Genomic DNA, 27,686 nt, shown 5'->3' with positions numbered 1-27,686 from the left:
CAAACCACAAATTTAATCTCAGATACAATCTTGCAAACCGAACTGCCACCCCAAATGAGTCTAGCACCGACCAGGATAGATGATGCCCTATCCCAAGGAGAACATAAACGTATACGGTAAATACCGATATGATGAAGCCCCGCCATGATCAAGTCAATTATAGTAAGTACTAGTATATTTTTATATAATTAAAAATTAGAAAATATAAGTAATATTTTTTAATTCCTAAATTATCAAGATTTAAAAACTTGTAACCTCATTTTCTGTAGAAGTTTATTCTTCAATTTCTAAAGTTAATTTTGAAGTTAACTCAAAGCGTCAACCGTCCTTTCTTAAATCAAAACAAATTATTCGAATAATGTGCAAATTAACCATTACCTTTATAACCCAAAAGGAGTACTAGAAATTATTCTAGTGATGTGGGATAGGAGTAACATATAAATAAAGAACAGAGATGCCGAAGCTCATAGTTTTTATTCATGTGGATCTTACATATACAGAGTTGGTTGTGTCCCACACTACAATTTACACACCACCCATCCAACTTCCAAGCTCAAAATTTCGGCAGCCTCTAGCGGCCTTTATGCGTCGGCTCTCCGGCCCGGTCCCTCGAAGAAGAACTCCTCCTCCTGGCTACGGAACACCTCCTCCACCTCTCTCGCCGGCACCCCGAACGCCAGCTCCTTCGCCTCCCTCTCCAGCTGGTTCATCACATTCCTCTTTCCTGCTAGAGTGAATTGTTCGTTGTTGTCAGCATTCACTTTGAAGGAGACTATCTGTAGATTCTGGTTGTTGGAAGCAACAGCCACGAAAGGATGACCCGCCGGCACGACGACCACGGTTCCAGTCCTCAACCGGGACCGGACCGTCTTGTAGCTGGTGGTGGTTTCACCACGAGGCCTGTAAGAGTACTCCTCCTCCTCCTCCTCCTCCTCCTCGCCACGGCGGCTCTGCCTCTGCGACTGCGACTGAGACCGAGACTGGGAGAGGTGGGGGCATGCCATTTCGAAGTAGCCTTCGCCCTCCACCACGACGGCGATCTTGTTGGCTTTGGAGTTGTAGAAGGGAGCAGTCATGGCACCCTGGGAGATGTTGGAGAATGAAATGGCGATGTCCAGGTCGCGTAGCTGACGGAATTGGGAGGAGTCGACTTCGTAGTACTGCCCGTAATTGTTGTTGTAGATGGGGCGTTTGTCGTAGATGTTGTGAGTGCCCTTTGACTCCCCGCCGAACGGCCAGATCCCGCCTTCTTGGTGCTGGCTCATCGACCGGATCTGCTCCGACGACGCCTTGATGATCGCTCCTTGCCTCTGTTGCCCGAATAGCCTCTTCACTCTCTCTCCATCCACATTGAAAGCAGCTTCAAGAATTTCATCGCTGAAGGCCTTGAAGTAAGACTCCGGATTTTGCCCTCCAGCTCCGTAAAATTCCTACGAATAAAAACCAAACATATTCATCAAAATACAATTATGAATCAAAATAATGAATTTGGAAGTAGTTGATACCTGAAACTGGCCGGGAGTATTAACAGGCTGGATAAGTTTGACTAGGACAAGTCTCTCATTGTTGTCCCTGTTGACCAAATACGCCGTCGTTCCGGCGTGGATTCTGAATATATCTCCCTCTTTAATGTTGAAACCCTCTCTCCTCTCTTCGCGCACCATGTTTACTGCGCCCCTTCCTGCTCATAACCACACAAAATTAGCAACATTCAAATCATGAAATTAGTAGTATAAAACTATTATAATCACCTCTGGCAACAAACACAAGGATCTCGGCATCCAAGTGCGAAGGCACGATGAACGTCTGCGGCTGCGCTTCAAGGACAGCGATGCGGTAGTTCTCGATCCCGCGGAGCAGATCGGACCTCTCGGTGAACTGCTGGAGAATGCGGAGGCGGCCGTGCTGCGTCTGCATTCCGGTGAAGAAATGGCGATCCTCGAACACGTAGGGGTTGTTGGTCTGCTTCTGCTGGTGACTGTCTCTGCCGTGCCTTCCTCTCCCTTCGTAGCTCTGTGTCTCCTTCTCGTATCTCTCCTGGCAGCGCCTCTGGCAGTCCTCACGCTGCCGCTCCTGTTGCTGCTCCTGGTGGCGGCGCTCGCAGTCCTTGTTACACTCGCGCAGCTTCTGGATGGGGCTCCTGTCGTTGTCATGGCGGTGGTATTCCTCGCAGCGGTCTTCGCATTGCCGAACCTGCTTGTCGTCGGCGTGGCACTGGTGCTTGCACTGCTGCAGCTCCGGATCCTGGGATGCCAAGGCCACTGCGGCCGAGGCAAGCAGCAACGCTAAACACATCGCTTTATAACTCATTTTGTGTGTTTTAAGTGTGAGTGTGTTACTGTTGGTGTGAGTTATATATATATATAGAGAGAGTGAGTTTAGAGCGGAGATATGCTTCGAAGGTTAGACGCGCCATGCATGAGTACACGTGTCAGGGTTACGTGGCGAAGGGAGGATGAAGATGATCGCCGCGTCTTCCTCACTCACGACAAAAGAGAAACACCACATCTGTTCACTGCACACAAAAGAACTAGACGACAAAATGGTGTCCGTCTAAGATTTGAATTTCACTGCTGCGACCTTCAGTAATTCCCCTCTATGTTCTTTGCTCTCATCTCCATGTACACCATATATTTAAAAGAGTGAACTAGATACATTACCACTTTCACTTTCGCACCTAAATAATAACAGATTTTTATTTTATATCATTTTTAGTACCCTATAACAAAAATAATCCTAACTACTAAATATATAATTTTTTTACTATAGAGAATATTTTTAAAAATTTCAATTAAATAGTACCAAATATATGATTTCTTTTTTCGTTCCTTTCATATTTCTTTTTTTCTTCTTTAGTTTATTCTTCTTTCTTTTTTCTTCATTTTCTTTTCAGTATTTTATCTTCCATTCTGCTTTCTTTTTTCTCATTAGTTTATGTATCCTTTTTTTTCTTTTTCTCTTCCTTTTCTTATTTCTTTTTAGTATTTAATATACATCTAATTGTATTCACAATATTAATCAAGAACAAAACATCTAATTAAATTAATTATTTAAACTAATTAAATCAATTGAATATTTTTAATTAAATTATTTTATACTCATTTTAGGGTTAAAACATCTAACTAAAAATATTCAATTGTTTATATCATTATAAATACAATTCACAATTTTAAATTTTTATTAAGACTATATTGATTAGTTATTAATTTAATATAATTTAATAATAATAATAGTTATTATTATATAATATTATATGATTCCTAATTTAAATAATTATACTATAATTATTTATTAATCAATACTAATTTTTAGTATTATTACAATAATATTATTATAATAATAATTAAATATAATTATAACTCTAATTTTAATTAAGTATATTTGAATGATATTAAAAAGAAATTAATTATTAATTTATAACATCAAAATAATAATAGTATAAAGAGTGAGGAGAATGAGAGAAGATAATATAATATCACTTTTGGTACTAATTTTGTGTATGTCTAAAATATTCTCTATGACACAAATGGGAAAATGTATTTGTTTAAATGACATTTTGGGGTGAAAATTGTATCAGGTACCAAAAATGTGATTTATAGGTACCAAAAATGATATAAAATAAAGATCAGGTACCATTTATGTGCGAATGCGAAAGATCATGTACCATTTATGTAGTTCACTTTATTTAAAAAGTTAATTTTTTTCAAAGAAAATTAATAAATTGAATGAGATAAATTAAAAAGAAAATTGAATATATTAAATATTTTAATAAGTAAAGAAGTAGTAGGATATTTATTAGTAGTACTAAACAAAGTTCCTTTGACATAGAATTATTTTCTTTGTCCAATTACCAATGTCTCAGATTTATTACCACAGTATTATATTTTGAATATAAAAAGCTGTCCAAAGTAATCTTACAATTACGCCTCTTTCCTTTATAGCCATAATAAATTTTTAAAAATTTTATTGTAACATTTTAAGATGTTAGTACTTATTAATGGGTAACTGTTGTAACATTTTAAGATGCCCGACCATCTCCAATAGTACTGCAAAACCTAAAATAAAGTAGAATATTATCTCCAACAGTAATACAAAACCAATCTCATTATAGGTTTTTGAAGAAAAAAAACTTATCTTTAATTTTACACTAAAAGTATACCAAAAACACTTTTCATAATTTGAGTTATTGCATTCAAGTCCAAATCAGTTCATATTTATCAAAATAAAAGAAGTGATGGAAGAGAAATCAAAATATAGAAAGAAAAAAAAATTACAGAGAAGAAAGCAGAAAGCGGCGTGGAGAAGATGATTCTTGAATTAACCTAATCTAATCTTATTAATATTTAATTTAGTTATTAAATAGTGGGCTGGCCCATATTAATGTTAATAACTAACGGTACATATAAAATGTATGGAAACAATTATTTTACTAATTAATTAAATACTATACGTACATTAATATATTCAAATAAAATATGCTATCAAATATAATAAACAATAGTTAAACTTTAGTAATTAAAACAGTGCATAATATAGAAATTATAAAATAGAGAAACATAAGCCAAATACATAAATTTTGTAATTTATTATTAAATGAATTTTAATTTGAAATTTAGTTATTTTATGTGTACGTTGTAATATTAGTATTTTTATTGTATTTAAATTTTCTAAATTTTGTAATTTATTATTTAATGAATAATAGATTTCATATTTAGTTATATTAATTAATAAATCTTATATTATATTATTTAATTTAATTTAAGATATTGACAAAGTGCCATGGGATTAGTGTGTAATTTAGATAAAAATATATAGGTATGATTGAAAAGTACAAAAAGTTAGTGGGTGTGGAATATTCCTTATAGGTTTGAGTTTAGTGTAATAGTTGGAGATGCTCTAAATACTTATTAATGGAACAGAGGGAGGGAGTATCATCTAGCATATAGCTAGATTAATATAAATAGTATGAATTGTAATACAAGCACAATGAGACTAGGATATATGGATAAGAGCGATGGGAAATAAAAGGATCTTGGGCTTATATTAATTGTATTTATCATCTTCTTTCTTCTTTACCTTTTTTTAGATGCGACAAATTGCTATTTATATACAGTATTGTCACTTCCTCTCCACGTTCATCTTTTGTTTTTCCATTCTTTAATTTTCGTACTAACTAGCTGGACTTTAAACATCAATCTTTTCACATGCATAAATACAGTACGTTCTTATCTGAACAAACCTTTTATGTATGTCGTTCTTATTTAAATATTTAAATTGGTGATGGTGAAGGAAAATTAATTACAATCATATCGTTAATCAAATGTGGTTGTAGTTCATCCGTTCATTAAAAAATAATTTTATTTGTAAGAAGAATATTTGTCTTTTATATCTTACCTACTTTTTCTATTCTCTTATATATTTTATTTACTTTTTTCTATATCTCTCTTACTTTACAGATTTTTTCTTTTTTTCTCTTATTTTATTAATTTCTCATTAAAATTCATATCATCTATAAATATGATTTTTTGTTTTGCGTAGGAAATGCTATACTAGTATTAGTCTGAGAGTAATAACTTACTATTGATATGCTTGCGAATTTGTCGTCAAATATAAAAAAAGTTAATTTTTTATATTGTAGAGACTAAACAAGAAACAAAAAAAAATGAGTATCTTTTATATATTCCAAATCATATATAGCTGGATTTAGTAGCACTGGTACTTGTGCAATTCTTTCTAGGTGCATTACAATCCAATGAGTTAAGCTTGGCAGCAAGCTCTAAATAGTTATTTTATGAGTTGGGTTTATCAAACAATGATATTGGTAATTTATCTACTTTTTACTTTTCCTCTACGTTTTTTTATCTCTTTTACTTTTTTTTATCTATGTACTTAACATGATATTAAACATCCATTTATTAAACTTTGTGCTGAAATTTCCACCGTAATTATGAAAGAACGGAGGAAGTATTTATTAGTTATTAAACTATTAATTTATTCAAATTTTACAACTAGATTTTAGTGTTCAAATACTTTTCTGATTCTTTCATTCCTTTTCCTTTTTAATTCAATTATAGAAAAAAAATTCTATCATTCTTAATGGAAAATTGAGAATAAAACTAGCTATTTGTTTTAGTTTTTTTCAAAAATTAATTTTTTATCTTTGGGATTTTTATTTTTTATATATTGTTATCCATTGGTCTTTTATTATGTATCTTACTTTGATTCGTTTTGTGTTAAAATTTTAAAAAGAAGCTGGAGATTTTTTTTAGATTGAGTCGTAGAGTATTAATTTATAATAAAATATAAATAAAATAAGTTAATGGAATTTGTGGTCTATATAGCACTAATATAGTAAGAATGAAATAAAAGTCTTATTTTTATGTTGTTGTGTGCGTATCGTGTGTGTGTGTAATGTGTGTGAAATATCCACTTTTATAGCTATTTGAAACTCCAAATATCTATTTTGAATATGAAATTCAAATCATGGATGAAATTAAGAAACTTGAAATTATAATTTATATTCAAATTCAAGTATTTTATCATACCAAATACTCGTATTGAATTTGGAACAAAGTAATCTAATTTCAATTCGACACCGTCGATATAATGATACCAAGCAGAGTCCGGTGAAAAAAAAGTTTCAACATCATGATTAAATTCAAGAAAATTTGAAGTTTCATTGGTCGATGATGGTCGAAATATTCCTCCATTAATTTGACGAACAACAACATTACATCGCAAATATATTATTACTTTGAAGAATTAAATAGCAATAATGCCTGCAAACACTAAAATAAGATGTGCCCATGAAACGGCGAATAGATCCGAGGCTGATGAGTTGTTGTTCACCACTGGTCTAACCCCCGGATTTGCACCTCGACCTAATGGGAATTTCGGAGGAGGAGCCGCCGCCGCCGCCGGTGCAATATCCAAGCCTCCGTCTGGCGGCGGAGCAGCCGCCCTCGCCGCTTTAGAACCTACAAAAAAGGTTCACTCTTAAAATATGACCAAAGCTGTACACGATTTCAATTATACTTACTATATTTTCCAACAGACCGCAAAAAAAAATGGGGACATGCTATTAAGGACGCTAATTTATGTATTTAATTATACCACCAACGTTCTACAAAGTGTCCTTATTGTTAGTGTCCCAACTAAAATTAGGGGACACAAATAGAAGTGTTCTAAAAAATAAAAGAATAAGATAATTTGCCCCAACTTAGTGACGCTTTCTTTTGCGTCCTAAATTATAGTTATTTTTAAAAATTTCCAAACGCTGTAATTGCGTCACAATTTTTGTGTCACTAGTAAGTTTTTTTGTAGTAAGACGATAATTCAAAATGGCAATCCTTGTGTAGCCGAATTACCTTTTGGAGAATGAGCATGATGAGGAGCAGGAGCAGGAGCAGAAGCAGGTACATGAACACGAGGAAGAGCCGGTTCCGGAGCAGGTGGTGCAGGCGGCGTAAATAATACCGGACCTGGAGCTGGTAAGGGAACACCGGAGGCTGCAAAACATAAGATCATAAGAAATTAAACCTCAAATTTAGTAATGAGAAAATGGAGGTAGTAAAAGGTACATTTGCAGTGCATAGGGATAGAGGTTTTGCAAGCTCGTGGCAGAGTACTTCCTAAGTTGGCGTTGATGAAGGGGATGGAGACGGGCACGTTTCCGGTGATTATGAGGCAAGCGCAGTCCATGTTGTTTTCAACTAGAGATTTCAACGCGTCGCAGCAACCCCGGCTGGGAGAGGAGCCGGCGACGATACTCAAGCATGGTGTGAAGCTGCTTATCATGGAATTGCTGCATGCTGTGTTGATCTGCGCATTTGTCTTTAAAATCGATGATAAGATTAACACAATTATTGGAAGGATTAATGAAGCCATCTTCAAACAGGGGAGTGGTGTTGATGGCTAGGATTTGGAGCTTATAAATTGGTTTGGGTTTTTTTAGGGTAGATTTGAAACTGGATTTTGGAGCTCAACTGCCTTGACTTGGGTATGTCCTTTTTATACAGGTTTAAGTCACGTTTATTCCATCTGCCATTTCAGGTACGGAATATTCTAATCTGGTTTAGTGCTCTGGAAACTTTGATTTGAGGTAGTTTAGTCATAAAATCTAGAAGCCACAAACTTAATACAGTTCTCAAGTCATTAAATTTTGTAGTGAACAACACAAATTTTCACTCATAATTAGTAGTATAATTTGAGAGAGAAATATAATAGAAAAAAATATAATTAAAATATTTTCATAGAGAGGGTCAACCTCATTAAAGAGAAACATATACCAAAAGTGGAATGAGACTAGTTTTTGTGGATAAATTAAAATGAAAAAATATTAGACGTCTATTGATTGTGATGGGAGAGTATATGAAAGTTTGGATATCGAAGGAAAATGTAGTACTACTACACTACTATGAAGTAGAGGATAGTCTGTATATGGTTGTCATGTGTCAGGGGAATTCTGAAAATTTAGCAAAAATTATAAAAAAAAAAATCACACTAATTGTGTTGATTTCTTCTGTAGATAATTTTTTCTCTTTTCTAGATACATTACAAGCGTTCGTTAATACAATAGAGGGTCACATCTTCATAGAAAGTTGCCTCATACATGCATCAGTGTTAGATTACGAACAAATTAAAGTAGTTTCAAAAGTAGGCCAACAAAGCGGAAGTATTTAGATTGTCAATTCATCAAGTAATAGATAATTCATGAATTTCTCAACTGTGACAAATTTTTTCGAGTATATTTAGAAGGGAAAGTCCTATCTTCCAAACTTTCACATTTCTTGGCCTTGAAGAATTTTGAAAAACAGCCGCCCTTTCAAACTTCTTCAAGAATTGTCACTTAAGTAATTAGAAGAAAGAAGAAAAAAAGTCTTCAAGATTTAGATCTATCACCAACCTAAATGGCTGAATCTAAAGTTAAAACGCAAAGGAAATTATGATAATGAGAACTCTAGCCAATTAACGAGACCAGTATAATTTATAATTATCATGTATTTTTAAATATTTCTGCTAAAAATAAAATTTGACAACATCAAGAATCTATCTCCTTCATGCACCGCTGTATCCTTTAATTTTCTTTTAGTATGGTGATTGGTGAGTCACAATTTTGGTGCATCGCTGAATAGTTTTCGTTTCTGGTATCCTAATAATTTTGTCCTTAATATATGATGCACATGTCTTGTGATTAAATCATTTATTTTCATAATCACGTGATACATGCAACTCTTTCGTTACAATTATATCTCACCATTCTTGAACACAAAAGTTCAGTTCCATCTATATACTCCCTCCGTCCACGAAAATGGATCTCATTTTTCCATTTTAATCTATCCACAAATAGGAATCTTGGTTCATTTTTACTATAAACAACTTATCTTTTACGGTCACAAAAATTGAGACGTAATTACTTGTGTTTAAAAATTGTAAAAAATAACAACAATTTAGGATATTAAAAAAAAGTTCATAAATGAATGACAAATATGAATAACAAATTAACTTAATCTTTTGTTTTTTTAATGACGCTTCCATTTGCGTCCTCTAATTTTAGTTGACAATAACAATAAGGACGTTTTTTGAAGAGTTGATGGTATATTAAGAAAACATAAATTAGGTTTCTTAATTGCATTAAAAATGTCCTTAATTATATTTCTTGTTGCAGTGAAATGGTAATATGGTCTCAGATTCTACTAACTCATTTCACTCCCATTTCATTTAAAATATATATATAAATGAGATTTATATTCCACTAATTTTTTACTCCATCATTCATTTTTTTTTTAATATTTCTTAAAACTTGTATAGTCTAAAAATGCTAACAACATACTGAGGGAAGAGGGAGAAGTGATTAGTTACTTATGTTTATGAAGAGAGAGTAGTGATTAGTTACTTATGTTTATTGCCTACTCATTTAATATGAATATAAGTTATAAAGTACTACTCTCGGTTCTCAAGAGGGAACTCTTATTTTTTTATTAACACCGATTTTAAAAAATTATTTGATTTTATTAATGAAATAGTAGAAAAATGTAACTAGATGGACTTACTGGAACATGGTAAGTGACAAGGTTATATTAGTAATTTTATAATAAACAATTAAATTTTGTACAATTAAAATAAGATTATATTAATAATTTTGATATAATAATTATATATTAAAATAATAAATATAGTTAGTGGACAAGTTAAAAAGACTTTAATAGTCTTCCGCCTCATTTTTAATTTTTTTTAATATTTGAATTGTCACTCTATTATTTTTCAAATTTAAATTAAAATATGCATTAATTACATTTTATGGTTTCAAAAAAGTAAAAAATTATATATAAATCATTAATATATGACCATAACATTATGCAAGTTCCATGTACTATATACGTGTCCATATATTTTAATTAAATGTATAAAAAAACTAATTTTTTTGCAAATAAATTAGTTTTGGCTGTACAAAATTTGGTCACCTAAATCTATTGAGGTGGCAAAATGGAAAATTTGTTGTTGGACTACGTACTTATTTTAGCCAAAATAAATTAGTGAAAGAGGTGTGATTATATCCGAGAAGCAAAAGAAGAAAAGGGGAAAAAGAAAGAAAAAAGGAAATTAAAGGTGTGAAAGATCATAGGTGTAAGTTGCTACGTCGCCGACGTGTATGTACCCTTTGGGTGTCCACTATGGGGTGCCCGCGGCTATAGCCGCAGGTTGGGGCGGAGGGCGGGCGGGCTATAGTGGAGAGGTTGTCCGTCCGCGGGGCGGACACCGAAATGGGGGCGGTAGGGGGCGGACGGGCTTCAGCCGACTCCGGGGCGAGGACGCGGCGAAATGGGGGCGGACGCGGTTATAGGCGCGGCGCCTATAGTGGCGGCACCGACCGCCGCGGCTATAGCCGATTTTAATTTTTTTTTTTCATTTCAATTCACCTATAAATACACTCCACTTCATTCATTATTTTCACACCATTCCAACTCTACATCTATAAAAATTTCTCTCACTACAATTTGGGGTCGGAAATGAACAATTTGTGAAGAAACAGTTGGAATGCTCTGATTCAACAGGTGCAACACCAGGCCGCCCAGGAGGAAGCGGCCCATTTGGCGGAGGAGGCGGAGAATGCGAAGGATGCGATCCCTCCTGCCATTACTCATCGGCGGACAATCCCACGAGACCACGTCGGTGCGCACCAGCGTCTAATGGATGATTACTTTGTGGATAACCCCTGTTATCCAGCCGAGATATTCCGCCGGAGATTCAGGATGTCGCGACGGCTGTTCAACTATATAGCGACGAATTTGGCGGAGCGTTACCGGTGCTTCACCCTCCGGCGTGATGCGGCTAGCTGGATCGGGTTGTCTACGCAACAGAAGTGCACCGCTGCAATCCGGCAGCTTGCCTACGCCGGACCAGCGGACATGTTCGATGAATACCTACAGATGGGTGAGACGACTGGCCTCACGGTGCTTAGGCAGTTCTGTAAGGGGATCCGGGAAGTTTTCGGTGGGGAGTTTCTACGGAAGCCCAACCCGGATGAGTGTCAGCGCCTACTGGATATGCACGGTTCGATGCACGGGTTCCCAGGAATGTTAGGAAGCATCGATTGCATGCATTGGGAGTGGAGGAACTGCCCCGTGGCATGGAAAGGACAGTTCACTACTGGATTCAAAAGCAAATATCCAACGATGATTCTGGAAGCCGTTGCGGACTACCGTCTGCGGATCTGGCATGCGTATTTCGGTGTGGCAGGTTCGAACAACGACATCAATGTTCTTCAGTCATCGCCGCTCTTCAACGAGGAGTGCCGGGGGGAGGGTCCAGAAATCAGCTTCGTAGCCAACGGTACGCAGTACAGTAGGGCCTACTATTTGGCATATGGGATATATCTGTGGTGACCCGTATTCGTGAAGACTGTCCGCCAACACGGTTGGACCGAAGAAACAATATTTTGCGCGCAAACAAGAGAGTGCTAGGAAGGATGTTGAGTGGGCTTTTGGTGTCCTCCAATCGCGGTGGGCTATTATACGGTGTCCGGCACGAATTTGGCACGAAGATGATGTCGCGAATATTATGTTAGCCTATATCATATTGCATAATATGATAATAGAAGATGAAGGCTTTGCGGCAGAGCGATGGGCGCCGGAAGAGGGCGCAAGTACAAGTCACGGTGTTGCCTCCGCGCCGATCCAGATGGCGTACCACGGAGCAATGAATATTTGATCCAACGCTTCACTGATATGCGCAGGACCACATCACATAACACACTGTAGGCCGATTTGATTGAAGAAGTATGGGCATGTATGGGAGGTGGTGGCGCAGTGTAAACATGTTAGTGATTTGTACTAGATTAAATGTAGCGTGTAATTTTAATTTTAATTTTAATTCTAATTCTACTTCTACTTCGTATAGTCGTGTTCTTCTAATTACGTATAGCCAGATAAATTTGTTCATAATTACTTGAAACATTATAAAATGAAAGTTGATTAGAATTTGGGGCTATTGGAGGTGTCCGCTATAGTGGCGGATATAAAATTTTAGGGCTATGGACAACAAAACTGGGGATATGGATAAAAACTGGGACATGGCTATTGGGCGTGTCTGCCTTATAGTGGACACTCTTAATGCCAGCGGAGCAGCCACCGCTTAACCACCGCGCGCCACCCTACAAACTCTATTACCTAATAAACCTATATATTAGTTTCTCAAATTCACCTTGCAAACACAAATTAATTACACCGAACTTTAACCAATCTACTTCCTGTTTCAAAAATCATGAGTCAAGGACAGCCGCAGCCCGTCAAGTACGGCGACGTCTTCAACGTCTCCGGCCAACTCGCTTCACAGCCCATCTCCCCACAGGATGCCGCCGCTCTTCAGGCGGCGGAGACTGCCGCCTACGGCCAGACCATCAAGGGTGGTTGACCACGACGACATGACCGGCGCCGTAAGAGACCGTGGCGGAACCATCGCCGAAGCCAACATCGGAAGCTACCGTGTTGTCACCGAAGCAAGTCTTTGTAATTATTTATAATACTACTACTAATATAATTCTTGAGATTGTTGGTAAATTTTATGTGGATGATTTGTTTTTGCCTCATGTGTAGTGGACATCCAAATTGATGAGTCTAAATCGACAGCGGCGGGTGATGCTGTCACAATCGGAGAGGCACTGGAGGCAACAGCTCTCTCCGCCGGAAACAAGCCAGTTGACAAGAGTGATGTTGCTGCGATACAGGCGGCTGAGGTTCGCGCGCATTGGGGCTGAAGCCCAATCTGCGGCTGCAGACCACCAGGGATGAGGAGAAGACCACGCTCGCCGATGTTTTAACTGTAAAATTCAATCTGAAAATCAGATTAATTTGGTTCGATTGTATTATATGGCGTTATGCGTAATTGCTATTTTCTGAGGATGCGAGTGAGAAACTGGTGGGTGACAAGGGAAGATGCGGAGGGGGTCATATATGCCGAGGTCAGGAACAAGGATGATCTATCCACCAACCCCGGGGGCGTTGCTGCGGTTGTTGCCGCTGCGCCAGGCTTAAATCAGAACTGACTTCCTTTTAAAAGCTTGTTTTGGATGTGCAACCTTTGCTGGTGGTCTTCTACGCCTTTTTTCTGTTCTACTAAATTAGTATACAACTACCTTTCTAATATAAAAGGACTTACGCATGAATTGTTCCATGACTAAAAAACTTGAATCATCACTTACAAGTGAGTTCCGAACTCCATCCAAATACTAAGACATAAGCCTCATCACCTGGAACAACTTGATTTCTCGACTCTAATAAAGTATCAATAACAAAGAAAGATAAGACGACGCATAAAAAGTTGGAATTCAAAAGAATATCGAAAGAAACTCATGCCAAATGTAATCCAATAAATTAAAGCAGAAGGGAATCAACTTTCAAAAATACAATTCTAATGGAAGCTGAGCTTAAGTAACAACAACGATCACAAACATGGGAAGTCTCAGTGAATCAAATTATAAATATTCTACCGGCTCGTCGTCCTACATGACAAAACTAATATTACCAATCTCAGTAATATATATGTGATGGAAAGCCAGGAAATACATAATAATGACAGAAATTGAAGATTCTCATCGCTTCTTTGAAACACCAACAGTCTTTCCCCTGCGACCAGTAGTCTTGGTGTGCTGCCCACGCACACGAAGACCCCAGTAGTGACGCAGACCACGATGGTTCCTGCAGGTATCAAACAGGAGATGCAAGCATAAGACGAAGAACCACTTGTAAAAACAAAAGGGAGTGCATATTTGTGGAATCTGACCTGATTTTCTTCAAACGTTCAAGGTCATCCCTGAGCTTCATGTCCAAGGCATTGGAAGTCACTTGAGAGAACTTCCCATCCTTGTAATCCTTCTTCCTATTCAGAAACCAGTCTGGGATCTTGAATTGGCGAGGATTTGCAACAATCACCATCAAGCTATCTATCTCAGCAGCAGAAAGCTCACCAGCTCTGTACAAGTTATAAATCAAACAACTTTTACTCAAATTCATAGAAGGTAAACAAGGTACTTAAATAATGAGGGCGAAACTTCCTTCAAACAGACAATCAAATCCAATGAATTATTCAAAATGAAAACATACTCAATATAAATGAGGTATAAATTCAAAGGAATAGATATGAATCCAACTAGAGATGACATATATAAATTCATATTCATTAGCTGTTGTTCACCAATAAAGCAATATTTTGATACATAAAGCATATAGCAACTGCAATAATTCAAAATGGTTGTGAAATTTCTTATCAGGGGAAATAATGGTTGTGAAATTTCCATCTATTACGAATTTCAAATTCTGGAATTATTCTCCCCATAAAATGTGCAAAAAACGAAATTTACTATTTTAATTTGCAGATAGATATCACAAATTCGAAGTAAAATTAAATCGAAAAGAAAGTGACCTATGAAGAGGAAGTATCGAAAACTAAGACATTCAAGAGAGAGAGAGAGATGAAGTGAAACCTCTTGTTCATGTCGATATCAGCTTTTTTACAGACAATGTTGGCGAAACGGCGCCCAATACCCTTGATCGAGGTCATGGCAAACATGATCTTCTGCTTGCCATCGACATTTGTGTTTTGCACACGCAGAATGTGCTGGAAATCCTCGTTTGCAACAAGCGACTGCAAAAAATGAAGAGTTAGCAAAAATAAAATACAGAAGAATCGGTAATGGGAGAAGAATATGGCTATTAATCAAACGGAATCCCAGTGTGAATTTTACAGACGAACCATTGCTGTGGACTAGGGTTCTCTGAGCTCTGAGCCGGCGAAACTCCGATTGAGAAATTCAAAAACCCTAATCTGATGGTCACATTACACACTCCTATTTATACGAACCCTTAGTCCGTAAGTTTGGGCTGGTAATGGATTGGGCCGAAACATCGGCACGTTGAGAAAATTTGGCGATAATATGAATTAACCAATAAATAAATCTCCAATTATAAATTTCAAATTGAATGATTTACAATGAATTTATAACATACGTTCATATTAGTCCAATGAATTTTCCAGTAGCATCATTGTCTAATAAAATGTCGATTGATTGGTATACATCAACGTTCTTGATTTTGTAATACTACTATAAATTTTGTATCATTTGATGGTTTGTTTTAATTTGTTAATTATTTTGTTATAAATGACATTTAAATACCATGTAACCAAAATTTATTAAGTTAACTTTATTAAAATATTTGAAGATGTCTCGTTATAAACAATTTACAATACAAAACATTATGCCATCATCATTGTGCGAATAGATAGATAGGGTGGCGAATTATATGGATTGGTTTATTATCGGGTTAAACTAATAGCGACCCAACCCATGGAAAATCTGATGAATGGAGTATTTATAAATGATTTTGGGATGAATTAGAGAACAAAAAAAAATGATAATAAAAAGGAGAAAAAAACGGTAACTAAACGGCAACATTTGAGGAAGTTAAAAAATTTAACCATTTAAATATTTCCAATTTAAGAAAACCAAATTTCAAAATGGCCAAAACAGTCATCCCTTATCCATCTCGTCCTGGCTGGAGAAGCCCGCGTTGATTAAGGGATGCTATTGTGGAGGCACCCCGACTCTGTCTGCCACCTGCCTGTGTAAATTTGTATTGTTTCATAAAGTGATCATAGCCACTCATAGAGTAAATTTCACCTAATTTTAAGAGTAATTCGAGTAAGATTTTCAATGCAAACTATAATAATAATTAATAAGGAAATAAATTTTCAAAATGATTGTTATCTATGAAATATATAAATTGAATATAATCGCGTGTGAGTTGGCCAAGCGGTAAAGAAGGTAATGCCTCAGGCGAAAGGTCTCAAGATCGAGGATCGAGTCCTTCAAATCCTTTAAATTTAAATCATTTACCTATCCAAATAAATACTAAATAAATTGAATCTGCTATTATAAATCTAAACATTCAAGCGGTAGTAATAATGGCTACAAAATTTCTAATCTATAAATCTCCTATTTAAAATAAGAATATTAGTCCCTAAAATTATAAACTTTAGCTAAATTTTGTTATTTCTAACGAACTTTAAAATTGGTCTTAAATATAACAAACTTTAAATTTTTTTTAATCTTAAATATATAACAAACCTTACATTTTTTTTCTTATTTCCCACGGCAAGCCGGTCACCATATCTGACTAACTTATTTATATTTTTATCACACTTGCCACTACTAAATCAACGTGATTTTTATATGGCTTCTTTTTACCTTCCTTGCCATGAACTTAAAAGGAAGTGTGAAATATGAACCCTAAGTCCATAAGTTTGGTTATAATTCCAATCTAAGAATCTGAAATTCGTTCACCCTAATTAAAATATCGACACAATGAACCAAAATGCGTTAGTATAGCAGTGAACAATTCAAAAACAATAAATAATAGTAGTACAAGTTGTGAATCAATTCAGAAAAAATAATAATCTAAGATAGATGGTAAATTTGATTCAACACAGCTTTCAGACATGAAAAGTAACCAACACAAAATTTCTGCGCCACTTTAACTAAACATAAAAACTAACGCTCTTATGATAATCTTCAAGATTGTATAAGACAACAAATCCTAAAGAACTTATTTCTTCTTTCCAGCCTTGGCGGCATCTCCAGCCTTTGTCTACACAATGATGTAAAACCAATGTTAGCATTGCAATCGGATCGTGTTAATATAAGGTCCAACAGAAGAGGATCAAGAATGGAGATTTTTCAAGTTTTGTAAGTGAGTTCAAAGTTTAAGAGGGCTAATCACAGTGAAGGGACACTCATACCTTCTTGACACCACGGATCTTCTTCGTTCTGTTCTTGCGTTCTTTCATTTGCTTCCTTGACTTCTCAATCTTGGTGTCAAGACCATTCTGAAATCCAAAAGTAAGAAAGTTAGAAATAGGAAACCCAAGACTTATTTTCCACACAGAAAAAGAAACTAACAGCCTGTTAAATGAGAAAGACAGGTTTATGTTTTGGAGGGAGTTTACTTGTTTGAAAATGAGAGAGAAAAAAAAACTTAGAACATGTTTAGTCTGTACACATTTGAAACAATTTTAAGGAATTGCATCATAAAATACTCACACCAAAACAACTAAAATAAGGTAGACAGCATCGCAAAAAACAGGTTTGAAATTCAATGATTGAATATAACACAATTCTAACACCCATCAGATAAAACACCAAACTCCACCACTTGATATGAAATTGATTAGTACTAGTTTAGCAGACAGCTAAAGCTATTACAAAAACATGTTCCCATAAGCACAGATAAAAAAATACAAGTAGTTATATAAGATAGAAAAATTACCCTGATTAGTCTGTATTTTGGTTCGAATTTCTTAGCATTTTCTACGGAGTCATAAATCAAGCCAAAGCCAGTGGATTTGCCACCACCAAAGTGTGTCCTGAACTTGAACACAAAGATGGCATTTGTATCCTTAACCTCATACATCCTAGCCAACTTCTCCTTCAGCTCAGCCTTCAACAAAACAGACACAAATAAGACAAAGAACAGACTTCCCACACAAATTCTTGTTCTCAAAAAGCTGTATTGTTAAAAAAATCCTATTACTTCTCATGCTCCATTAACATACTCTTCAACATAAGAAGATAAATGAAACACTAGTGCAAATCAGTTGAACTGCTATCGTCTCACCACACAAACATTAATCAAAAATATTTATCCTCTCCTTATCCAAATCGAGCTATTTTCGTATAACATCATAACAGTATACCTTATTGCATATTTCTAACATCTATATTTATAATACTTCTGAGCTAAATAATGTAGCAAAAACAAAAATAATGAAGGTAAATCAACAATCAACGATGTAGTAATTAAAAAGACAGACCTTGGAAACATTAGCTCTTCCTGGATGCAACACATCGATGATGAATTGCTTCCTCGAGAGGAGGCGATTTGTCATGAACTTCCTTGTTCTAATTGTGACAGCCTTGTCCGCCATTTTGCTGCAAAACGTTACAGAAACAGATTCGAATAAATGTCTCGATTAACTAGTAAAGGAATGCAAGATGAGTGGTATTGGAGCGTTCGAAGAGAAATACGGTGTAATTAGCAGATTCACGCCGTGCTTCGCCGCTTGGATGGGATGTGATTCTGGCTGTTGCCGGTTTTCAAAGAAGAGGAGCTTTAACCTTAACACTAGGGTTCTGTAAACGAAACGAAGATTTTCATGGGCTTAGTTGGGCCCAATTCTACTGTCAATGCATACTGAAACAGATGGCATGGCCAACCAGCCCAAATGTAGTAATAATGCTACTTTTTAGAATTGATTTTTATTCATATATTTAATCATTTCTCGCGGGATTATCTGAACCCATGAATAATAAAATACATTAATCGCTACACTATAGACATTTTTAGGTATATTATAACTTTTAAACATTTTTATACACTAGTAAACTTTACAAAAATCATCTTTACTAACTCGACGCGCCACGTCCATGCTAAAACTATCTTGTTTCAAATTCATTACAAGCATGCATCATGCATTGACAAAACTAGAAACTTAAATACAAGAAAATTTATATAAAAAATTTTAATATTTAAATTTATACGAGACACTAGATGTTATAATTAACAAAATTTCAAAAAAAAATCATTTTCAAATTCGCTCATGAATCACTAATTACAACACATATTCTAACTACTACTACTATTTAATTCCAAAATCAATAATAAATCATATTATAATTCAGAAATCACTACTATAATTTCATTGAAAAACAAATAAAATGAAAATTAAATAAAATAGCGAGCTCTAAATTCACTATTCCTAAACAAATGGTCATCTAATTAATTGAAAATTCAACACTTATTTAATTAGATTTTAATAAAATTTGAGGAGGTAAATAAAAGCAATTTAATAGAAAGTAGAGGTAAAAGAAGATGAATTACTGCGCATTTAAATTGGGACAGAAACATTAAAAAAAAAAAAAAAAAAAATTGGCTGAACTCGAGAAAAGGGAAAGCGTAGTTTATGTATAGCCTCTCCCTCTTAGCTCCTAGCTTTGCTTTTGTAATTTTTTTATTATTCGCATTCCCTTAAAACTTCATCCCCTGTCTCATCATCCTCTTAACATTTCTAATATCATAGACAAGCTCACGGCCAGTATGGGGGGGAACTAATCTGTGCTGGCCAAGCCCCCACCGGAGCAACGGCTTAACCTGGGCTGGTTCCGTCCCTGGGTGCATGCACATATGTAGTTTACACCCTTCTATTGAATCAAAATAGTCTGGAACCTCTTTTTAGTTTCTATCACAAAGATCCACCTTTACACTTATTTTAAACATGCTAAACTTAGTCATCCTTGGGAGAAGCCATCAGTAGAAGCCTCTCCTCAGCTTGTTTCCCTTCCGACATCATCTCCTCCGCTAACAGCGACTGCAGATCACTACCGTTGGCTAGGCTGTTGAACTCCACAGCTTTGGAAGGCATTGTTGGATAGCGTCGCTGGGCGAATGTCATTAGCCTTTTGATAGATTGTAAATACTTACGAGTAGTCTCATCGTTCATGACGTGTGCCACACTGTTGGTGTAAATCTTCTCACGCGCAGAACGTTCGTGGATACCAACCATAGTCACTCCAATGGGCCAGGGTGCATTCCCGATGGCCATTTTGATGTAGTGATCCATTGCAGCTAGGTAGTCACGTTTCATACAGCACTTGACAACAATCATCAATGCTTGCCGAATATCATCAGGAAGAACCTAAAAACGATATAAAAAAAAAGGCAAACGTAAGCCATTGACTTCCACTCCCATTGATATACTGAAACAATCTAGCCCGGGCATCAATGAAAACCGCAAATCATATAATGAAAGATCAAGTGTTATCCTACCCTACCCTAACCTAACCAGCTTCTCCTCTGCTCATCACCAATTCACAATTGCACATGATGACAATACAGTTTCAAATTTTGATGCATCAATTGAAGCCTAGATTGATCATTCACTCAACCCTCCAATAAATCATCAATTCAAAATGTATATAAACATGTTCATTTAAATATGAAAGTGAAATCAGAAGAGTAAAAAACATTACTGAATTACCACAACAACTCACCTTCTTTCTGCAGAACTTGAACAATGGACTCAAATAGCGAGCACATTGCTTAAATGTCGCCACCATCGACTTCCCTTTGGCAGTCCTCTTCTCCGTCTCGGTCATCTCATGAAGCTCCTGATTCCACTCATTCAACAACTTCTTGAAAAACACCAGAATCTTATCCTCATCGCACAACTCCTCAAAATTCGCCTTCATTCTCTTAACATCCTTGTCGTGATCAGCCCCAGACGATGCCCCGTCTCCGCTGAGATCCTTATCTCCATCCCCACCGTCCTCATCATCGCCAGCATCCTCCCTTGACTTCCTCTTTCGATCACTCACAATCCCCGATTTCTGCCGCTTCTTCAGCTCCACAATATCCCGCAGGAAGTCATTCGTCTGCCCTTCCGTGATATCGTCGTCGACCTCGAAAAGCCCCGTCTTCAGCACGTACTTGAGGCGGTCGAGCCTCGCCTCATCGTCTTCGCCGAAGAGCGTCACCGGCTGTTTCAGGAACCGAAGGCGGCGGATCACCTCCTGCTTCGGCAGATTGAGATTGTCGATGTTTTGCTCCTCGATTAGGGATTTAGAGGAGGAGGATTCGGTGTTAGGTTTGGCGTTCTCGGTGTTCGAATTAGGGTCTGACGATGATTTTGGATCCTTGCTATGATGATCTTGCTGCAGCTGCTTCTGGCGGAGGGCTTTAGCCTCGGATTCACGCTTCTCCTCCTCCCGCAGGCGCTGGAGGCGTTTCTGCTCGATTTCCGACCGCTTGAAAAACTTCTTTCCGCCGACGTCCTGCGCCAGACTTTGCTTTTTCTTCATCAATTCCTGCTTCAAAATATCCATGATTCTGATTCAATTTCAAGTCGAATCCTTCGATTCAAAAGTGCGTCGGTGAATTGCAGATTGGGTAATTGCGCTAGGGATTTATTCTGGCTGGTTCGGAAAATTTCAGTTTTGGGTGCATTTGGGTTTATTCGAATAGTATAAAAAATACTAAAATTTTAATTTAACTTTGTAAAAGAGGTAAAAAAAATACAATTAAAAATCCTGTTGTGATAATATAACCTAAACTTTACTTATTTTATAACATAGATCTATTTTTACAATTTTGATCCTATATATTATTTTTGAATTTTTGAATCCCAAACATTTTAACTCATATCACAATTAGCCCAAAATTAATTGTTCCATCAAATTTTAGCCGTCAATATTTTAAATTCCAATTTTAACCAAATTAAGCGGTTGAATATGATTACTAACTCCATAATTATATCCTTAATTATTTTAATAATTATCATTTAAAATACAAAACAAATAATACTAAAAAGAAAATTAGAAGAAATAACAACACTTAGTCAAGTCCGGAATCGGCCATTTCGGCTCACCGATCCAGAGCCCCCTCACCATGAACGCCGAATTCAACGTCATTAGCTGCGAAAACCTTAGCTTCTTCATCAGATTCAAGCCAGATTTAGGGGATTTCTCATTAAAGAAACTCATCTCCTCCGCCATTGATGGGATACGAACTAAACAACTAAACAATAATTGCGAGCCCAATAGCAGTGACGGCCCATCAGCCCAAAACCCAAGGAAGAGTATCAGTTCGGCACAACCAAAGAGTTCGGTCACAGCCTATAGCTCGGCAAAAGCTGATCGGCAAAGTTCAGCAGTTCGGTCTCAGTATTCGACCGAACAAGGAGATAGTAATCCAAGGAAGAGTATCAGTTCGGCACAACCAAAGAGTTCGGTCACAGCCTATAGCTCGGTAAAAGCCGACCAATCGAGCTCAACTCTCAGATCGGCAAAAGCTTATCGGCAAAGTTCAGCAGTTCGGTCTCAGTATTCGACCGAACAAGGAGATAGTGGACCCATGCAGGATCTCCACGACCTCCATTACACCCACGATCTATTTAGTGGTATTAAGCAGTTATCAACTTCCCTACCAGGGCTGCAAACCACGATCTTAGTTCGAATGTATAAATAGAACTTAGATCAGATAGACCAGGGTTAAGCTCTCTAGATCCTGAATCTTATAGCAAATCAGTATTGTAATCTGTAAGCGAGACCAAGCAATACAAATTTGCCCTCTCTTCTTCCCGTGGACGTAGATTTACCTCAGTAAATCGAACCACGTAATTTTCCGTGTTGTGATCGTTTATTACTTGCATTTATTCCCATCAAAAATTCGCCACATCATCACTGGCGCCGTCTGTGGGAATCGACAGAAAACCAAAACTGTGATAAAAGCGAGTTTTTGATCCTCTTCCACCAAAAAATGCGTACCAGATCACATAATACCCATACTTCCGTCCGTGATGAACGTGAGGAAGCTAGTCCAGCCCGTAGGTCTGGAAAACAGCCTCGGGAGAAATCTGCCTCCAGTTCTCACGGTGAAAGAACAAACCACTCAAAAAGTCATCGCACCGAGCCTCCCCAGCAGCTCGCTTTGAATGAGGCTGTCAAGTTGTTCTTGGCTGAGAAGCAGGATGAGTTCTTAACATTCCTGCAAAAGAGCCAGAAGCCGGAGAAGAAAACGGCGGATTCTCCCTCCCCCTCCAGACATGAAAGTCACTACCGCAGTAGTGTCGTATCTTCCAGGAGAAAGAATCCTCACCACCGATATGTTCCTTCTCCTCCTTGTTACCGAAATCACAGGAGAACTCCATCTCCACCATACCGAAGAGATGTCGGATTCGCTATGTATGGAGCGCTGAAGACTCCATTTTCGGATGATATCACCAGAACTCCGTTGCCACAGAATTACCGAACTCCGTCAGTGACTTATGACGGGTTAGTGGATCCTCATGATTTCCTGGGACGCTATCAGTATAATATGGCGAACCAAGGTCTCAATGAGGTTCATATGTGTAAGCTGTTTCCCGAGCTGCTCATCGGGAACGCAAGAAGGTGGTTTGATAGCCTCCCTCAAGGCAGCATTAGATCTTACAGAGATCTAATGGATGCTTTTCATAGGAGGTTCTTCCAGAAAGCTGAAACCCGAATCACTTCGGCTCAGCTGCTTTCTATACGTCAAGGTCGCGATGAAAAGATTAGCGACTTCATGACAAGATTCCACAAGGAATGCCTACAAGTAGATGATCTCAATGATCTACTTGTCATTTCGGCATTCCAAAATGGAATTCTGCCAGGAGCTCTCTACAGAAAGCTCGTTGAATGCAGTCCGCAAACAGCTCAAGAGATGTGGGACATTGCGGACCAGTTTTCTCGTGCTGATGAGGCAGACCGTCGAAAACGGTCTTTAGACAGCTCTTCCAGAGGAGACAAGAGGAAGCCCGATCATAGCGATCAGGGACATCCTCGCCGAACTCCTTTTGAAAGAATTCAAAGGGCACCGGTACAAGACAGATTGGGACCACGTCTCAATCCTGAGAAACCACCCGCTCAGTTCGTACCATTGAACAAAGTCGATGACGAAATCGGCCACGCGCCGAAGTCAGGATAAATATTGCTCCTTCCATCAAGACCACGGTCACGATACCGAGGAGTGCCGAAATTTGGCAGCAGATATTGATGTTCTTGTGAAAGCAGGGACGTTAAAAAAATACCAAAGCAAGCCGCCGAAAAAGAATAAGAAACAGAGAAGTGCGAACTGCGCTCCTCAGGATCTTAAAAGGCAACAGGATCCCGAAGACGATGACGAGCCGCAATATGATGGAGTAATCCAGACTATTGACGCTCTCCCAGCCGGGAAGACTAAATCGTCTCTAAAATCAGAGCGCAGAGGCTTCAATCGAGAGGAGCCAACACATAAAAGGCTGAAGAAGGAGGAAGTAATTACATTTTCAGATGCAGATCCCGTCCCGGCCATTTCCCCTCATCAAGACGCTATTGTCATTCAAGCTGGAGTGGCAAACAAACTGATCCACAGAGTGTTTGTGGATACAGGAGCGTCGGTTAGCATTCTTTTTAAAGAATGTTTTGATAAACTGGAAGTGGATCCAGCTCGGCTCAGTCCGGCCCCACTTCCTCTGAAAAGTTTCGCCCAGGAGGACACCCGCCCTGAAGGTATTATCAGCCTTCCGATTACGGTAGGAAGAGCGCCTACTAGCTCCAGTACGATGATCGAGTTTTTTGTGGTAAAAGCTCGATCCCCGTATAACATTATACTGGGAAGAGACTGGCTCAACACAGTTCGGGCCATTTGCTCTACTTATCACCTCACAATCAAGATCCCCACTAAAGGAGGGATAGCAGTCATCCGAGGTGATCAAAAGAGAGCAAAAGAATGTCTGCAGATTGCGCTTAAAAGTGCCGAACAATCATATCGGCACCATCAAGCATAGCAATCACAGCAGCCGGAGTCAGAGGCAGGCGAAATGAACGAAGTCACACCGGAGCCGAACTCACGACCAGTTCAGTTATACGAAGACGATCCATCCAGAACGGTCAAGATCGGTTTCGCGGGAACACCTCTACTCCGGGAAAAGACCATCCAACTCCTCAAAGAGTACAAAGATGTCTTTGCGTGGTCTCCGTTGGACATGACTGGAGTGTCTCCCGAGGTAATTACACATCGGTTAAATATTGATCCTTCAGTCCGGCCTATAAAACAGAAGCAAAGACTCTTTGCGGCAGAAAGAAATCAAGTCATCCATGACGAAGTCCGCCAATTACTGAAAGCGGATGTATTATTTGAAGTAAAATATCCTTCTTGGGTGGCCAATCCTGTGATGATCAAGAAAAAAGAAGGAGGATGGCGGATGTGCATAGATTTTACGGATCTAAATAAGCACTGTCCTAAAGATTGCTACCCCCCTTCCCAACATAGATAAAAAAGTAGAAGCTCTGATAGGCTTCGAAATTTTCTGTTTTCTTGATTTGTATAAAGGATACCACCAAGTTTTAATGGATGAGAATGATGCTTCAAAAACGGCTTTCATTACTGACTTCGGTATTTTTGCTTATAAAAAGATGCCATTTGGTTTAAAGAATGCCGGAGTCACATATCAAAGGATGGTAGATAAGCTATTTCGGCACCTGATCGGAAAAGAGGTTGAAGTATATGTTGACGACATAGTTGTTAAAAGCAGAAGCACTTCGGAGTACGAAAACAATCTCAAATCCACTCTCGACGTGCTCAAAAAAGCCAACCTCAAACTCAATCCCCAAAAATGTACCTTTTTGGTAGATTCGGGAAAATTTCTGGGTTGTTGGGTTTCAAAGGAAGGACTCAAGGCAAATCCCCTAAAGGTTCAAGTTGTTCAGAACATGGCAATGCCGAAATCCATACATGATGTGCAAAGGCTAACTGGATGTCTAGCCGCACTGAATAGATTCCTTTCCCAAGCAGCCGAAAAGCAAATGCCGTTCTTCAATGTTTTGAAGAAGGCACCAAAGTTTGAGTGGGGAGCCGAACAGAAAAAGGCTTTTGACGAACTCAAAAGTTATTTAACCGAACTCCCTACTCTCTCTGCTCCAACAGATGCCGAAGTGATATTCTTATATTTAGCAGCATCAGATCAAACCATTAGCGCGGTGCTTGTGCGAGAAGAAGGCCTAAAGCAGCGTCCTATCTACTTTACAAGCCGAGCATTAAGAGGTCCCGAAACAAGGTATCAACCTCTGGAAAAAATTGCTCTGGCATTAGTAAATGCAGCAAGGAGACTGCGGCCATATTTCTATGCTCACAAAGTATGCGTCTTAACCGATCTTCCACTTCGGCAAGTTTTGACTAAGCCCGAAGCATCAGGCAGAATTGCCAAGTGGGCCATAGAGTTGGGAGAACATTCAATAGAATATCTACCTCGGAAAGCCATCAAGGGACAAGCCTTGGCAGATTTTCTTGTAGAGGCAAAGTTCGATCAGGCAATCCCTATTATTGCCGAACAGAAAAATCCTACCAATGACGAACTAACACAGCCCCAGAAACCCGAAGTAGAGCTGCCGGACTGTTGGATTGGATTCGTAGATGGAGCTTCGAATAAGACAGGAAGTGGAGCTGGTATTCTACTTATCGCTCCCGACGGACACGAAGTAACTTATTCACTTCGGTTCTTATTCCCAACCACTAATAACGAAGCCGAATACGAAGCCCTTCTTGCCGGACTTCAGTTAGCGCAACATCTACTTGTCAAATCTCTCAAAATTCATTGTGATTCACAAGTCATAGTGAATCACATGCTGGGTACAAGTGAAGCCCGTGGTGAAAGGATGAAAAAATACTTGGACAAAGCGCAAAGTATTAGCCGAAATTTCTCTTATTTTCGGATAATCCACATTCCCAGAGCGGGAAATAGCCGAGCAGATACTTTAAGTAAGTTGGCCTCATATCCGAGCTCAAAGGTGGAGGAATTACCGCACATAAGCATTGATGAAGCTGAAGTACACTCAGTAACCAGTTCACCAAACTGGATGACGCCAATATTAAAGTATCTAGATCAAGGACAACTGCCCGAGGATAAGAGAGAAGCAAGGAAAATCACATGCCGAGCACGTCGGTATGAACTTCATGAAGGAGTCCTATATAGAAAGTCCTACCTTCAACCGTTATTGCGATGTGTAGGACCAGAAGAGACGGATTACATCCTTAGAGAAGTTCATGAAGGATCTTGCGGTAGCCACATCGGAGCTAGAGCATTAGCTAAAAAAGTTCTGAGATGGGGATATTATTGGCCAACTTTGGTACAAGAAGCAGTACAGCTAGTTAAGAAATGTACGAAATGCCAAATCCATGCAAATATCCCAAGGATGCCGCAGACTGATCTATGTGCTATGCAAAGCCCTTGGCCTTTTATGCAATGGGGCATAGACATAGTAGGACCACTACCACAAGCTCCCCGGCAAATGAAATTCTTGATCGTTGCCGTGGATTACTTCACGAAGTGGGTGGAGGCTGAGCCATTAGCTACGATAACAAGCTCAAAGGCATTAGATTTTGTCTGGAAGAACATAGTTTGCCGATTTGGCATACCCCATATCCTCATTTCAGATAATGGGACTCAGTTTACTGACAAAACATTCAAGAATTGGTGCCAAGAGTTGAATATTCAACAGCGGTTCACTTCGGTCTCTCACCCACAAGCAAACGGACAAACGGAAGTAACAAACCGTACTTTGGTGAAAGGATTAAAAACTCGGT

The 27,686-nt window shown here is 38.0% G+C and overlaps 6 protein-coding genes across 6 annotated transcripts; 1 reads left to right on the top strand and 5 right to left on the bottom strand.

Annotated features, from left to right (window-relative positions):
* Positions 1-519: 519 nt before the first annotated feature.
* Positions 520-2,309, bottom strand: LOC121800277 (vicilin Cor a 11.0101-like). The gene is made up of 3 exons (XM_042199852.1): positions 1,752-2,309; positions 1,506-1,681; positions 520-1,430 (listed from the first exon to the last, which is right to left on the bottom strand). Exons 1-3 carry the CDS (start codon positions 2,293-2,295, stop codon positions 582-584), a joined length of 1,569 nt encoding a protein of 522 aa, XP_042055786.1. The 5' UTR covers positions 2,296-2,309; the 3' UTR covers positions 520-581.
* Positions 2,310-6,690: 4,381 nt separating this feature from the next.
* LOC121800193 (non-specific lipid transfer protein GPI-anchored 16-like) lies at positions 6,691-7,965 on the bottom strand. Its single transcript, XM_042199782.1, has 3 exons — positions 7,581-7,965; positions 7,368-7,508; positions 6,691-6,977 (listed from the first exon to the last, which is right to left on the bottom strand). Exons 1-3 carry the CDS (start codon positions 7,885-7,887, stop codon positions 6,763-6,765), a joined length of 663 nt encoding a protein of 220 aa, XP_042055716.1. The 5' UTR covers positions 7,888-7,965; the 3' UTR covers positions 6,691-6,762.
* A 4,766-nt stretch (positions 7,966-12,731) lies between these two features.
* On the top strand, positions 12,732-13,763 carry LOC121800664 (late embryogenesis abundant protein D-34-like). Its single transcript, XM_042200186.1, has 3 exons — positions 12,732-12,904; positions 12,999-13,007; positions 13,095-13,763. The coding sequence occupies exons 1-3, from the start codon at positions 12,763-12,765 to the stop codon at positions 13,253-13,255; spliced, it is 312 nt and encodes a 103-aa protein (XP_042056120.1). The 5' UTR covers positions 12,732-12,762; the 3' UTR covers positions 13,256-13,763.
* An 84-nt stretch (positions 13,764-13,847) lies between these two features.
* Positions 13,848-15,353, bottom strand: LOC121797624 (40S ribosomal protein S18-like). The gene is made up of 4 exons (XM_042196262.1): positions 15,250-15,353; positions 14,981-15,141; positions 14,281-14,469; positions 13,848-14,195 (listed from the first exon to the last, which is right to left on the bottom strand). Exons 1-4 carry the CDS (start codon positions 15,250-15,252, stop codon positions 14,090-14,092), a joined length of 459 nt encoding a protein of 152 aa, XP_042052196.1. The 5' UTR covers positions 15,253-15,353; the 3' UTR covers positions 13,848-14,089.
* Positions 15,354-16,933: 1,580 nt separating this feature from the next.
* Positions 16,934-18,737, bottom strand: LOC121798603 (40S ribosomal protein S24-1-like). The gene is made up of 5 exons (XM_042197679.1): positions 18,578-18,737; positions 18,364-18,481; positions 17,820-17,990; positions 17,293-17,379; positions 16,934-17,141 (listed from the first exon to the last, which is right to left on the bottom strand). Exons 2-5 carry the CDS (start codon positions 18,475-18,477, stop codon positions 17,100-17,102), a joined length of 414 nt encoding a protein of 137 aa, XP_042053613.1. The 5' UTR covers positions 18,478-18,481; positions 18,578-18,737; the 3' UTR covers positions 16,934-17,099.
* An 805-nt stretch (positions 18,738-19,542) lies between these two features.
* LOC121798601 (pre-mRNA-splicing factor 18-like) lies at positions 19,543-21,550 on the bottom strand. Its single transcript, XM_042197678.1, has 2 exons — positions 20,600-21,550; positions 19,543-20,244 (listed from the first exon to the last, which is right to left on the bottom strand). Exons 1-2 carry the CDS (start codon positions 21,428-21,430, stop codon positions 19,834-19,836), a joined length of 1,242 nt encoding a protein of 413 aa, XP_042053612.1. The 5' UTR covers positions 21,431-21,550; the 3' UTR covers positions 19,543-19,833.
* Positions 21,551-27,686: the final 6,136 nt, after the last annotated feature.

This window comes from Salvia splendens, chromosome 4 (assembly GCF_004379255.2).
Source record: "Salvia splendens isolate huo1 chromosome 4, SspV2, whole genome shotgun sequence".
Lineage (NCBI taxonomy): Eukaryota > Viridiplantae > Streptophyta > Magnoliopsida > Lamiales > Lamiaceae > Salvia > Salvia splendens.
The sequence above is the reverse complement of the archived record's forward strand: the minus strand, read 5'-3'. Positions and strand labels throughout refer to the sequence as shown.